This window comes from Phocoena sinus, chromosome 21 (genome assembly GCF_008692025.1).
Source record: "Phocoena sinus isolate mPhoSin1 chromosome 21, mPhoSin1.pri, whole genome shotgun sequence".
Classification (NCBI taxonomy): Eukaryota; Metazoa; Chordata; class Mammalia; order Artiodactyla; family Phocoenidae; genus Phocoena; species Phocoena sinus.
The window spans coordinates 30,082,523-30,096,652 of record NC_045783.1 but is presented as its reverse complement, the minus strand read 5'-3'; the positions used below and the strand labels follow the sequence as shown (position 1 = coordinate 30,096,652).

The following is a 14,130-nucleotide window of genomic DNA, read 5'->3' as shown; positions in this document are numbered from 1 at the left end:
TCATTACTAGATGCTCAGCTTCTCTTGACATCTTCCCTCACAAACAATGTTTTTCCAAAATTTGTGGCTATTAGATGACAGAAAACACCATCAGAGCTGAAGGCCCATTAAGACTCATAGTATTGGTCCTAAACAATAAAAAAGGAGAAAGTAAGAAGACCCTGGGAGAATAAGAACCAGACACCATGGAGTCCCTCTTATCTGGCCTGGTGCAGGAAATCAATATGTACAGTGTCACTGACCACTAGGCTTCTCTGAACTTGATTCAGGTTCTGCTTCAGTTTCTTCTGCAGTTTCTGAAGCTTGTAAGGCAGGGTATGGAGCTCTGGTAAAAGACTTCCAGGCCATCCGCAGCGAACCTAGCAAGTTGTTCTTAAGGTCCATGCTCATCCTGGTCAAGCCCTCTCTCAGTTCTGAAACATATGAAAAAGAACATTACATGGTTTACAGAGGTAAAAGGGTTCAACACAGCTAAACAAAGTGAATGAGGTCCAGTCAGTTTGCACTGACCAGAAGGTCTAGAATTATCAGGTTCTATATTCAAGACTTACCTAAGTGCATCCGCTTCCTGCCTTTATGATGCGGGATCAGCATTGGCTCAAATTCTACTCCTGGGACCACCATTGGTTCAATCCTATAGGCCACAGGATCAAACTACATAGGAAAAACAATAGCTACATATACCTCTGCTGAAGAAAGATAATGACAGTCTCAGGAGCTATGTATCAGGCAAGAATAATTATAAGCTCATTTTTAAAAATGTAGTTGTTCTGCCCCATCACTTCCAGATTCATACTATTATAAATTATCTCATTACTACAGAATAATATAGAAAAAAGTAAATCAACACAATAGAATATCGTACGCGCTTTACCAATAAGCCCTAACAGTCAGGTAAAACCACAAGAGCTGTCCAATGCTTACAGGGTGATAAATATTGAAGAAACCTTTGCATGTTGGAAATTTGTAGTTGGGGTCAATTCTTTTTAGGCCTCGGACAGTAAGGAACATTCCAATGGGAGATCCAAAGGCAAAGAATATTTCTGGTTTATAGATGAGCCGGGGGTATTTTACAGGCACCTGGAAGGAGGAAATAAAAGCATCTCTCATTAACAACAGAAGTTACATCTGTTCCTACCATACCAACGGCAAACAATAAAATGACCAAAGAGAATTAGTATTGTTACCTGCCCAATGCCAACATCCAGATGTTCACCATTTCCAGTACCATTAGTACTACTGCAGAACTCCGATTCTTTGGGGATGTTAGACATATTCGCCCCTGCAGGTGATTGCAGGGTTGGTCTATTAATACCCTAAAGAATAAAAAATAGTTCTGTGGAACTGCTATGTAGTGAAAATATCCAAAGGATTACACAGTTTTCTACTGGTTTAAAAGGATGCTTGGGAAGGTTTTGAAATGGTAGTCAACAATTTTAAGAAGAATCTCTCAGAGAACAAGATAAAGCTGATGAAAACAAAAGTTGCCTTAAATTATGAATTGATATCCCTACATGCTCTGAAATAATGAAAGCTGTACAAAGCCATTTGGGTAGCAGCTGAAACTTTAGGCAACCATCATGAGAGAAAACAATAGCAGAGCACTGTGGAATTAATGTTGGGGATTGCTGAGGAGTTCAATGAAGTGCTATGCCTTTCTAACCAAAGCAAGTAGTATGTCTCTATCAGCCTTAAATCAGAACTGAGCAACCTGCTAAAAGGTTGAAAAATAATTAATTAGACTATGGAAAGGAATCAGTGGCCAAAAATGCTCAGTGCACAAGCACTGCTACAACGGGGTTATACCTTGAATACATTCTACTAAGTGAAAGGAACCAGTCACAAAAGGCCACATATTGTATGACTCCATTTATATGAAATATCCAGAATAAGAAAATACATGAAGACAGAAAATAGATCAGTGGTTCACAGGAGGGAGGAATAGGGAGTGCCTGCTAATGAATATGTTGTTTCTTTCTGCGGTGATGGAAATGTTCTGGAATTAGATAGTGGTAATGGTTATACAACTCTGCAAATATACTAAAACCCACTGAATTGTATATTTTAAAAGGGTGAATTTTATCGTATGTGTTGTGAATTATATTTCAATAAAGCAGTTACAAAACAAACAAAAAAAAAAAAGGAAAAAATTGAATGGTGGAAGTCCAGGGGAAATAAAACTTCTGAAGCTAATAACACTTTTAAAGATACCAATAAAGTAAATGTTTAATTTCTGAAAAGAGAGCCAAAGGTCAATTTTAAAAATTGCTTAGCTCCCTATACTAAACACCTCACAAAGCACAAGGATACAAGGAAGTCAAAACACTGTTTAATCCTACAAGCTATATTAAGCACATACCATTGAATTTTTTCTGGTCCTTAAGTAGTTTAGTATCTTCTTTCTTGGTCCTAAGGGAATTCCCATTTCCTGAAGATCTTTGTCTGTACATAAAGCCTAAGCATAAAAAATCAAATATCTTTCTTATTTCTAGGCAAATTAAAATCAATTAAATGTCCTAAGAATAAATAAGTAAATGCCCTGTTCTCTGAGAGGAATAAGGCCTAAACACTCTGTTGTTCTTTGCTTTGCATGACTAGGACTCCCTAGTGGTAACAAAAACAAATAAACAAGCAAATATCCACAGTAGAGCTCTACAAAGTATAACAGAAAATAAGAGTTGGAAAAGTTAGTGGTCATTTATTCCTGCTCTCATGTTTTCAGAGCTCTGCTGTGCTTTAGTCTTTGCTCCATTGCTATTAACATGGCTCCTCGGAACTCTGAACCTCCACAAAGCAAAGATCACTTTATATGATAAAAAGCACACAAATAAGGCTAAAGAGCATTACTAATGAAAACCAAGTATTTATGACTAAAATGTTTCTAAAGGACAGGCTCTTAGCAAGCAGTACAATGAAAAGAAGCAATAAAAATACTGAAAATGGGGAACTTCCCTGGTGGCACAGTGGTTAAGAATCCGCCTGCCAAAGCAGGGGACACGGGTTCGATCCCTGGCCCGGGAAGATCCCACATGCCACGGAACGACTAAGCCCATGCGCCACAACTACTGAGCCTGCGCTCTAGAGCCCGCAAGCCACGACTACTAAGCCCACGCGCCTAGAGTCCATAATCCGCAACAAGAGAAGCCACCGCAACGAGAAGCCTGTGCACCGAAGCAAAGAGTAGCCCCACTCTCTGCAACTAGAGAAAAGCCTGCGCGCAGCAACGAAGACCCAACGCGGCCAAAAATAAATAAATAAAATAAATTTATTAAAAAAAAATACTGAAAATGGTATAGTGCAAAGTTTTCAAAGATTATTTTTACCAGAGCTTCCTTATCTACTTTCTCCTTCTCAAAGACACTAAAGAATTCAGAGAGTTGAAGTTTCTTCAAATCTTCCTCCAGTGTCGGTGTGTCTCCTTGATCCATGAAAATACTTGGCAAATCCTAAAAATTAAATTGTAAAGCTCGTATTCTCTAAATTCATTCAGATTTTTATTAATATTACTTTGCAATAAAGGAAAGTACTATGTTAGATATCCACAGAGACCTATCTTAACTTTGAATAAATTGTAATTTATACGAAATATACATTAAGATGTGATTGATCTTTAAGTTTTTGCAGTCAGTTGAAACCTAGTATGTTTTTAAATAAATGAATGAGTGAATAAATGAGTATCAAAGTATTCTTCATCATCATTAATAAAGCCTTCCCTGAGCTCTTATTAATGTTTAAGGATGGCTTTCAAACAGAATTTCTATAAACTATATCAATTTGCATCCAATTCACTCTTCATTTCCTCATATGCAAATTCCATTTCAACTCAGTGATTCTATAATTCTAATAACAGGTCAGTAGTGCATATTTATAATGAAAAAATAAGATACCTATAATTATTTTAGAATGTGGCAAATATTTGTAGAAGCATACTACTATCTTGCTTCTATCATCCAAGAATGACAGAGAAAATTACAAGTCTGTTAAAATTAAAATAAATGTAAATATTATGGTATGAGACAAAGCAAAAAACAAAAAGCCTAAAATCTAAAAACGCTTACTAAGAAAGCATACAAAAGAACCTATCTGAACATCTAAATTACCTTTTTACTGTCAACATCCCCCAAAGAATCTTTCTGATTTGTTAGGATATCGAACAATATAAGTGAACCTACAAGTAAAACAGAAGAAAGAACGGACAATTTCGAAGCATTAGCACTAAATAGCTGTCTTTCATACAAAAAAAGTAATAAGCCAATTACCCATGAAGCAAAATCTATGAAGCAGGGAGTCATTCTTTCTAATCCACCACCACCCTTCCAACCCCTTCCAAATTCTTCATCACAGACCAGTTCTAGACCTCTGAATCTGATACTGATAAAAGACACTGTACTTCAAACCCAGCCATCCTTAAAATGTGATAGTCATCTCTGGTCACAAAGAATCCGTTACCTAAACTATGACCAGCGATGGATACGCCCCCTTTGAAATCAGGGTTCCTCTGCAGAAAAAGTACATATAATCGGTTCAGTTCAGAAGCAACTGTGTCCACAATAGTCTGACAGTAGGTGGGGCTGTTGTAGAAGAAGACATCCAGAATTGTATCATTGGTGAAGTGCCTTAGGCGGTTAATGCTGGGCAGAGTTATTCGCTGCAGATCTCTGAAAAAAACAGAAGATATTTTAAGCCGAAAACCTAAATACATTCCACAGCCTCCTCTAAGTTATTATCCAAATTACACTTAGAAATTAAGATACAAAGGATAACTACCAATTTACAGGAAACAGAGGACAGGCAGACATTTGTAATGAAGCCAAAGGGATGTGACCAGCAAAATTCAGTGTGAGAAACGCTGCAAGACAAAAAACCCAGCCTCCTCAAGACATAAATTACAAGAAAATAAGAGATAGAAAGGTAATCAAGAGATTAAAAGAGACTTAAAAGACATCAACTAATTGCAATTTATGATCCCAGTTTAAACTATGTGTGTATGTGCATGTATATGTATGTATGTGTATATACAAATCATGACATTTATTAGACAATTACAAATTTGAATACTGATTGTATATTTGCTGATATTAAGAATTTTTTTGATGTGATAATGGTGTTACATATATATTTTTAATCCTTAAAAAGATATACAAACTGAAACATTTAACAGATGAAACGATATGATGTCTAAGATTTTATCCAAAAGTAATAGAGTGGAGGGATGGGCAGTACACGGGAGATATGGATGGGGCAGAACTGGCCACGTGTTGAGGCTTGTTGGGCTGGGTAATCATAATCAATCCATGAAGATTCATTATATGTGTTACTTTTGTGTACAAAATTCTCTATAATAAAGTTTTTTAAAAGATACAAGAGGCTTTTCCTAGAATTCTCAGCATTAAGGTTTTTTGATCACAAGTCAAATGATAAATGGATCATCTCTCTCTCTCTATGCCGAATTTCTAAAAGCTGAAAGAAGGTGAGACTGCCAGATGCCAAGGACAAACAGAACTCATATCTCGCAAAGGAAAACAATGTTGACGTAGTATAAATCAGCTTCCACATAAAGCTTTCTCAAAGCTCCCAGAAAGACTCCTCAAACCTTCAACATCTTCTGTAGTTTAGAGAGGGCTATGTGCCCCTAGTAACCTCTTAGCATCAGCTCAAATATGAAAGAATGTGAACTCTGTACACTAGTAAAAGCAACACCACAATGGAGCATTTGGCACGTGGAATATGCTCAAATCATAGGGTATCAAGAACTGAGAGACACGGAATCAGAAAAGCCATTTCCAAGACCAGCATGGAAACAATGCTACTTCCTTTATCTACCAGAGAAGCATCTCCTAGTTCTATCCTAGAACTATATTATGAACATACTTCTTTCTGGCAAGCCCACAGCTAAATATCCTTAATATAAGGCAACCTTCTCTGACATTACCAAAAAGTTTACAAACAGAACTACTGAGCTTGTAACTTAAGAAAGCCATCACTTATAAGTCATTGCACCAATTATACCTCAAGTTATAAACCCCAATAATTTAATATTTGGGAATTTCCTTTTTTCCCCAAATTTGGACAAATATTATCTAAATGTGATCACAAAAGGAACAACAAAATACTTTGTGCATCTTGAGGTAGACCGGCTTTTGACATCTTAAGATGGAAATGTTTATACACTATGGGGAGAAAGCAACATTTGGCTTTATGCTAAAGAAATAATAAAGCTGTAATAGTAAACACTAATGAGCCAGTAAAACATACTGGAAGAAGATACACACAACTCCCCACTCCTAACCCGAGCTAGTTAAACAAAGGGATTGGTCCGCACTTAATAATGTATCTCTAAGAAAAAGACACAGAAGTACAAAAAGTTTTCTGTTGAACAAAATTTTATATATACGATCAGCTATAGCAGAAATGTTCCTAAGCATATCAATGATCAGAAAACATTACAATCACAGTTAGCAACTCAAAGGTGTAAAGTACTACTCACACATCCACACCAGTGGAATGCAAAGGACTGTGCCAGTTGACTGGGAGAAATTCTACCCTCCCAATCTGCTGATTTTCTTGGGCTTTCTTAAAATGCGTCTGTAGCAGGTTCAAAGAAACACTGCGAAAATCATTAACTAGAAAAGAAAATGAACAGTGCATTAATGGTGAAGCAATCAGTTTGTAGAGTGAAAATGCAACAGATCTTATAATTAATTATACTACATCCATCTATATCTGCTTATAGCACCTACTGACTTGAGTCAAAAGTAGAGTGAGTATTCAAGAAAAAATTAACAGTGCATGTAGGAAAAGACATTCCTTTAATACAGAACTGCTGTTACTATACAAAACATTTTTATATTAAAAAAAATCACACAGTAACTTCAAAACTTCTGCCGTGTCAAGGGAACTGTTTCCATTTTTTTAAAAAACCACTTGACTATGCCAATTGGCCTTGCAGTCAGGTTCCTATCCTAACTTTCTGGTTCTTATAAACAACCTTTACCCAATATTTTAAATTTTTAAAAAATACACTGCTGTTTGGAATTCATATTGCGTCGATCTTAACCTTCTAGGAGGCTTATGCTTAGAAGCATTAGCCATTAGGATCAGACTCCCAAATTAGGGCAGTTAGACTATGAATACTACCTTTCAAAGTCAAGTTATACTAATGACCTAAATATTCCAATTAGAATATCATAAGGTTTATCACAGTATGAATTACAAAAATGGTTGACGCTTCTGTTATTCATTTAAACTGTATTATCTTCGTGGTCATATATTTATGGTTCCCTTTAAATTTAGAATGGTTATAAACAGGACCATCACATCATAAAACAATTGTATAAGACTTGAGGGCTTATTCACTCAAGAATTATTAGTTAAGAATATAAACCTATTAGCCTAAGGAATTTACTAGCACTTTAGGTCTAAGCTGGGAAGCTTGACTACCTTGCCACCTGTCTTTATCTCTCCAAATCTTATTATGCAGCTAAGACAACAGACTAAAGACAACACTTTATCTCAACTCACAGGAGCACTGACAGTCCCCCTACATGATCTAATATGACATGCTTTGCGAACCTACCACACTGTACAATGCTTCGAAAGCGGAGATCACAGGCTGGTCCGATCCCGTGGACTACAAAAACCAAGTGATCTATCTGTAAAGGTTCCCCTACAAGTGAAATTACAAAGAAAAATTACTCTATATAACGAGTCATGTATTCTAAAATCAAACATTCACAATGCGTAGACAATAGAAATGGGCAAATTAAAATATGAGCAGATATTTTAAAAGACACAGATAGTCCCATATTTAACAACTTAGTAAAAACACAGTGATGTTACTTTGTTTCTTATTTATCTTGTAATAAGTCAGTGAAAAAACTGTTCAAGTTTTTTAAACTTTTTATTTTGAAATAACTGCAATCTTATTGAAAACTTGAAAGAACAGTACAGAAACTCTCATGTACTTTTTATACAGATTCAACACTAACATTTACCACATTTATTTCTCTATGTGTATGTGTATTCACACACATTTATTTTTCTGAACCATTTGGGAGCAGGCTGCATACATTATCAGATGGCACATATCACATCTCTTTAACCCTTTAATATTTTATTATGTATTTCCTAAGAATATGCTCTTATTTAACCACAGGGCAGTTACCAAATTCAAGTAATTCAATATTGACAGGATACTTTTACCTAATATCCTATGTTTATCAGTTGTACCAATAAAGTCTGATATGTATTTGAAGCCTGAAATTTTAAACTCATCTTTTCAAATTACAGTAAGTCTACAGCTTTGTCCAAGAGACAAGCCATCTCCTCTGAAAGATGAAAGAAATTTTATAATCCAGTTAAATATATTATAAAACCAACCATAAATGACTCTAGCTAGAGAGCAATGGATAACCATCAAGGTCCCTGAAAAATAGTTTTCCCTGGTTGAAAACCTCCTGAAAACCTTCAGGAGTTACCAGGAATAAATTAATAATCAAGCAGGTGGAATCACACTTCTTAGAATTAGGACTAAATCAGTTCATTTGTACTTAGTGACCTCCTGATTAGTACTGTCAAATTTTATCCATCCCACCATATATACTTAGCAACTTTAAAAGAGATTTTTGTACCTATTAAGATTCTTAGCAGATGAAGTAATACTAATCTTAATTAGAATAAGCCCATTTGATTAAAGACCATTTTTAAGCCTTGACATAATCTAAAGCCATAGAGAAAGACCACGATTTACGTCATAAACAAATAAGAATATCAGAAGATAAGAAAAAAAGTGAATGATTAACATTACCACAATGAACGTCAACAGAGATGTTCTCAACCCCTCTCTTCACTGTTCGAGGTCGGCCCTGCTCAGTGGGTGTTGAACCCCATTCATCAGACCCCGCGACTGGCTGGTAATGTACCATAAGCTTAAATAAAAAAGATCAGAGCAATAAACATACTCTACATTAAAGACGCTTCTATTTATACATTCTGAGGGGTAGGAACGGGTCTTTTAAAACATAACACATAGTCAAATCTCAACTGGAGTTTTGATATGCAACTCCTACAGCTTGAAATGAGAATCCTGCAAATACATTAGGCTAATGTTGTACACTTTAAATATCTTACTATTTTGTCAATTATACCTCAGTAAAGCTAAAAAAAAAAAAAAAAAAAAGGAAAAGGAAAATTCATCAGGCTAACAGATCTTTCAACCATACCCTACACATGGAAGATGTGCCCACATAACGTGTCAGTGATTTTCTAAATCTACAGTGACATAATTTTCCCTAAGAAAATTTTGGTGTAAGAGTTGAACAAGGAAATGATGGTAAGAGCCACAGCTTCAAGTTTCATAACTGTGAATGCAATATAAAAATGTCCAAAGCTTATCTTACGTAGAATCCCCAGAAAAAGAAACCAATTAAGTTCTTACTAATGCAATTAACCTTTAATCCCAATGTTAAAGAAGGGCCTTAATTTGCTAACCTTTGGATTGTGCAATATAATAACTTCTCTGTTGGGAGACTCCAGTTTCTTCTTCCATTCATCCAGCGTTACAGCCAGCATGTAAGTTTCCTTAAAGGAAAACACATTTCATTAGATTTCTGTAATGGTTTTTCTATTAAAACTGAACTTTTTAACAAGAATACTGCTAGATAAACAATTACTATAAGAGTATCTTACTCTAATTTATCAAATTTATTTTAATTCTCTTAAAATGAGAACAGGTACTAGTATAGAACAAAGAAAAAATAATCACTTCTACTTCTATCATCTAGACTGGAGATAATCGCTGTACACATTTTGATATATTTCTTTCAGTAATGTTAACGCATGTATATTATCCATAAAATGAGGATTACATTACATATAAAGTTCTTTCTCTTGATTTGTCAAATTTATTTTAAAATTCTTTTAAAATTATGATAATAGTACAGGAAAAAAATCAGTCCCAATTCCATCATCAAGACTAGAAATAATCATTGTTCACATTTTGATATATTTCGTTCAATAATACTAATATCCTACTCCAATTTAAAGCAAATTTCAGAATATTTTCAGAGCAAGAAAAATAAAAGGCAAAAAAGACCAATCCTGTGGTCACATTTTAAATATTCACAAAGATCACCATTAGAGAAAAAAATTTTAATTTAAATACATAATAGTTTCCATAGTATTTCAAAATTTGAAAATAAAACTACTTTATCCTGAAACTAACTTGCAAAAAGAAATGCTATGAACTGTGATGCAAATAGAACCAAACTCTCTCTGTAAATTCACAGAATAAGTCACAAGAGGAAGAAAAGATTATGAAATAAGAGAACACAATGAAGAAAATGAGTAAAAGGGTCACAGGAATACCTCTAACACTTGGCTGAAGCTCTCCGAGTATGGAACATACTTATTATCTTTGTCTCCCTTGTAAAACCAGGTACAGCGCCTCACTTCCGATGCTAGCTCATCCCAGTATACGGCGTACCGCATCCTCTCCCCCAAATGAACATCGTATCTGCCCCCATCAGTGGGCACAACTCTTCTATCACAGTCTTTTCCTATCAAGGAGTGGAAAGGGGAAATGAAGTACATAGTATAGCAAAATAAAGCTCCCAAAATACAACTCTGAGTTATGTTCTCAATAATGTTATAAAACACACGAATGATCTGTTTCTTCTTGGCTAAACTACTTTATAAACCATCAAAATCATTCTTGGTTTTAATGAAACATGAAAAAAGTAATACCCAACGCTGTTTTGTTCTTTTTCTAAGGAGAGATAGAAGTGTCCCTTAAAAAAATAAAATGTATACAAGAAAGCTTTTCTGAATTTTTTGTTTAAGGGACCAAAAGATAAATTAATGACCATCACGATGATAAAGTAGTAACCGGCATCATTCTTGTTTCCATAAAAGAAGAAAAAACAAGAGAAAAATGAAAGAATTCATTCTTTTGCAATGTGACACTGCCCGCACCACACTCTTCATAAACAGAAACTGAAACATCAGAAACATTATTGGTTAACTATGCAGGAATTACAATAAGTACTGTTTTCAAGATACAGACCAAATTCTTGAGTATTATAAATTGGCTGGATAGTAATGCAGAACTTCTATATAAAAATGCTATAGGATGTTATAAAGCAGAAACTAACACATCATTGTAAAGCAATTATACTCCAATAAAGATGTTAAAAAGAAAAGATTATTAAGTAAAATTTGGAAAGTATAAAAAATGTAAAGCAAAAAAAAATGCTATGAGACAACTAGAAAAAGATCTAAAATTTACTTCTAATAGCACTCACTATAAGGACTTTTATATTATAGTTTTAGAGAAGTGACAGTAAGTCCTTGGTTATTACAAGTCATAGCTTTCACCCTACCAGAGCCGTATGCCTCTTCCAGCTGCTGTGAATCCTGAGAGTTGAAAGGAATCCATGTCTCCTTAGAATCTATTATCTTACAATAAAACCAATGAGGAGAAACAGGTTCGTACAAACTGCCAACATCCATGTCTATTAGCTCAAAGGAACTACATGAGTTTGGTGACGGGGATGGATCTGACTGGGACAATTGTTCCTCGTGTGATTCCACTGATGACATTTCTTTCTCTAAAAGACAAAAGAAAACTATCAATAAAATTTCCTTCTATTAACAGTGTAATTGTTCACACACAAAACTGGTCATTTTTAAGGAGTCATTTCTGAAAAAAAAACTAAGGGGGCTACATAATTTAAAACAGAAATAACATAAATTAACAGCTTTTTCTGGTTTTGTTTTTGGGTTTTTTTTTTTTTTTTTTTTGGAGGAAGGAGGCCTTAAACAAAACGCTTCTTATAGTTAGACCAACCACTTTGCACTGATCTTCCAATCCTCTCAGAAAACTGCATGGTTTTAATTAAACAAAACTGGAATCACAAGAAACACATGGTCGAAATCTTGACTGCAAAAAAAATTTTACCCCAATTTCCAATTTAAGTCTGGTCCCAAGGCAAAAACGCGTACTCCGTCTTAATAACGCCTGGTTTTAGGCTCCAGGCCCTTGTCATTACACATTTACATGACTACTGGAATCACACTATTGAAAATAAAACTATTCACTTAAGAACCAGTCACTTTTTATCAATGCTTGAAGGGTGCTTAAGCAGAGACTATGGTACAAATTCTGAAAACGCGAACCCTCGCTTGGGGCCACTGTGCGCACGCGCGCACCCACTCGCACCATCCAGGTCTCAGACGAAAAGTAACAAGTGACCTCAAAAGCCTCCTTCCCTCAAGGAAGACCGTGACCTGTGTGTTTCCGCCCCTTTAACACTCGCAGAGACTAACACTGCAGACGTCGAAAGTAAGCCCAGGCTGCTTGGAGGGGCGCGGGCAAGACCATCGCTATCTCAGCACCGAGCGCAGCGGGACCGCAAACACCCGGCCTCCCTCGAAGCGGACGCTCTCCAGCTTCCGCCACTTTATCTTTTTTCCCAGCACGAATTTACCTCCGCCACTTTGTGTGTCCCTTCTCCCCACGACCCCGGGCCTCCTGCAGCCCAGGTCTGGGACCTCAGGGTTCGCGGACGCCTCTCCCCGTCCCGCGTCCAGCCCCGCAGAGAGGAGCGGAGCGTGGATGAAAACAAGGTAATTTCCCGGTGCCCTCGGGCACGGTCGATGCAAAAGGGGCCCTGGCCGCGTCCCTGTAACCGAGGTCACCCCCACCCCGCCAGGGCTGGTCCTCCCAGCCCCCCTTCCCTGCCTCGGGCATCGCGTCCTCCTTTGCCCCTGGCATCTCCATCCCGCAGTGCCTCCCACCCGCACGCCGGTCGGAGCCCTGGGCCCGGCCGCCGCCCCCAACGCGCCCCGGCAGACTCACCTTGCAGCCCCGCAGCCTTTCAAGTTCTCCTGCCTTCGCTGAGTGGGCTGCGACATATCCCCAGCGGAGGCCTTCCCCGCAAGCTCAGGAGGGGCGGAGCGGAGCAGAGCAGGGCGGAGCTTGCGGCCCTAACGGGCTCGCGCCCAACACAGGGCTCCGCCGCGCTCCCAGCTGGCGAGCAGCGGGCCAGGTTGCCAAGAGCAAAGGTGAGGTGACGGGGACCGCTGCGTGGAGGAAACGGGCGGGGCGTGGAGGCCCGCAGGGGCGCTAGCGGGAAGTGTCGCGAGAGGTGGAGGGAATCGCGCGAGATGTGCTCCTCCGAGCGGGCTGGAGGTCGGAGCGCTGGGCACGCGGGTGTTGCCGGCGGCGCGCCCCCCGCTCGGTACCCGCGCACGGGGTCTGGGTGCAAGGCCTCAGGTATTTAGAAGGCAGGGATGAGGAATGAGACGTTATAGGTGGGGAGCGTTTCAAATTGCAGTGAAAGCAAGGTTCTTCAAGATGACCCAGCCTCCTCACTTAATAGATGGGAAAACAGACCTCTGACCCGGTGGTACCCTGGCTAACCCTGCTCATGGGCCGGGATGGTGCAGGGACGCCGGGATGCCATGCCCTTAGTGAAAAGTAGGACAGGGCGCTGGCGGTAGTTGCGTCTACCCAGACCTCCACTTCTGGGTGCTGAGAACAGATACCATTGGCATTTGCAAGGGAACAAAAGATCGTCTCTGGGTCTTTGCCCCTCTCCTTTGCGTTTATTGGGATTTAGAAGCTGCCAAAAAGATATCTTTAAAAGATGTAGAGCTGAGCTTGGCAGGATTCAAAAGCCGCAAGAGGGTTGGAGATGAGATATTTTTGTCCAGCAAGATGACATAACAGAGGTCAAGAGGTTAAAAGAATTTCCCAAGTAGTAGCCCTGCCAGCTCTCCTATTTAGTTTTCTGGAAGACTTCAATTCCTTCGGGCACGCAATAAAATACTTTCCTATTTTCTAACTAGATTATAGGGCAAGGGTTCAGGGAATGTTTTTCAGTCTTGTTATTTCTTCAAAAGCTGAGAAAAAGGAAACTAAAAGGGATTTTTAAATAACAGATTAATTCTCTTACAGTTTAAGAGCCACACACAATTACCCACAAGTTTACTTATACCTTCTCCTCAAATTTATAACACCTGAATAGCTTCTGTTCTTTGCAGATGAAATGGAGCAGGACCCTGCGGTCCCTGCCCCTCACCCCATGTCCTCAGCCCGCCTTTTGTCTGTGGAAAAACTTTAGCCAAAGA

General features: G+C 38.1%; 1 protein-coding gene across 2 annotated transcripts in view; it reads right to left on the bottom strand.

Moving 5' to 3' along the window:
• Window positions 1–14,130, bottom strand: part of DDHD2 (DDHD domain containing 2) — a 27,556-nt gene extending 13,426 nt beyond the window's left edge. Inside the window, exons 1-15 of one of the 2 annotated variants that reach the window (XM_032618279.1) lie at window positions 12,857–14,130; window positions 11,379–11,606; window positions 10,366–10,556; window positions 9,490–9,579; window positions 8,807–8,927; window positions 7,577–7,666; window positions 6,488–6,623; window positions 4,450–4,658; window positions 4,101–4,168; window positions 3,324–3,446; window positions 2,360–2,455; window positions 1,188–1,316; window positions 925–1,080; window positions 552–654; window positions 243–413 (exon numbers count right to left, since the gene is read on the bottom strand). In XM_032618279.1, the coding sequence (XP_032474170.1) occupies window positions 243–413; window positions 552–654; window positions 925–1,080; window positions 1,188–1,316; window positions 2,360–2,455; window positions 3,324–3,446; window positions 4,101–4,168; window positions 4,450–4,658; window positions 6,488–6,623; window positions 7,577–7,666; window positions 8,807–8,927; window positions 9,490–9,579; window positions 10,366–10,556; window positions 11,379–11,598 (1,903 nt within the window). In that variant the 5' untranslated portion in view covers window positions 11,599–11,606; window positions 12,857–14,130. The remainder of the gene's footprint in view (window positions 1–242; window positions 414–551; window positions 655–924; window positions 1,081–1,187; window positions 1,317–2,359; window positions 2,456–3,323; window positions 3,447–4,100; window positions 4,169–4,449; window positions 4,659–6,487; window positions 6,624–7,576; window positions 7,667–8,806; window positions 8,928–9,489; window positions 9,580–10,365; window positions 10,557–11,378; window positions 11,607–12,856) is intronic. The other variant, XM_032618278.1, reaches the window with a different exon arrangement.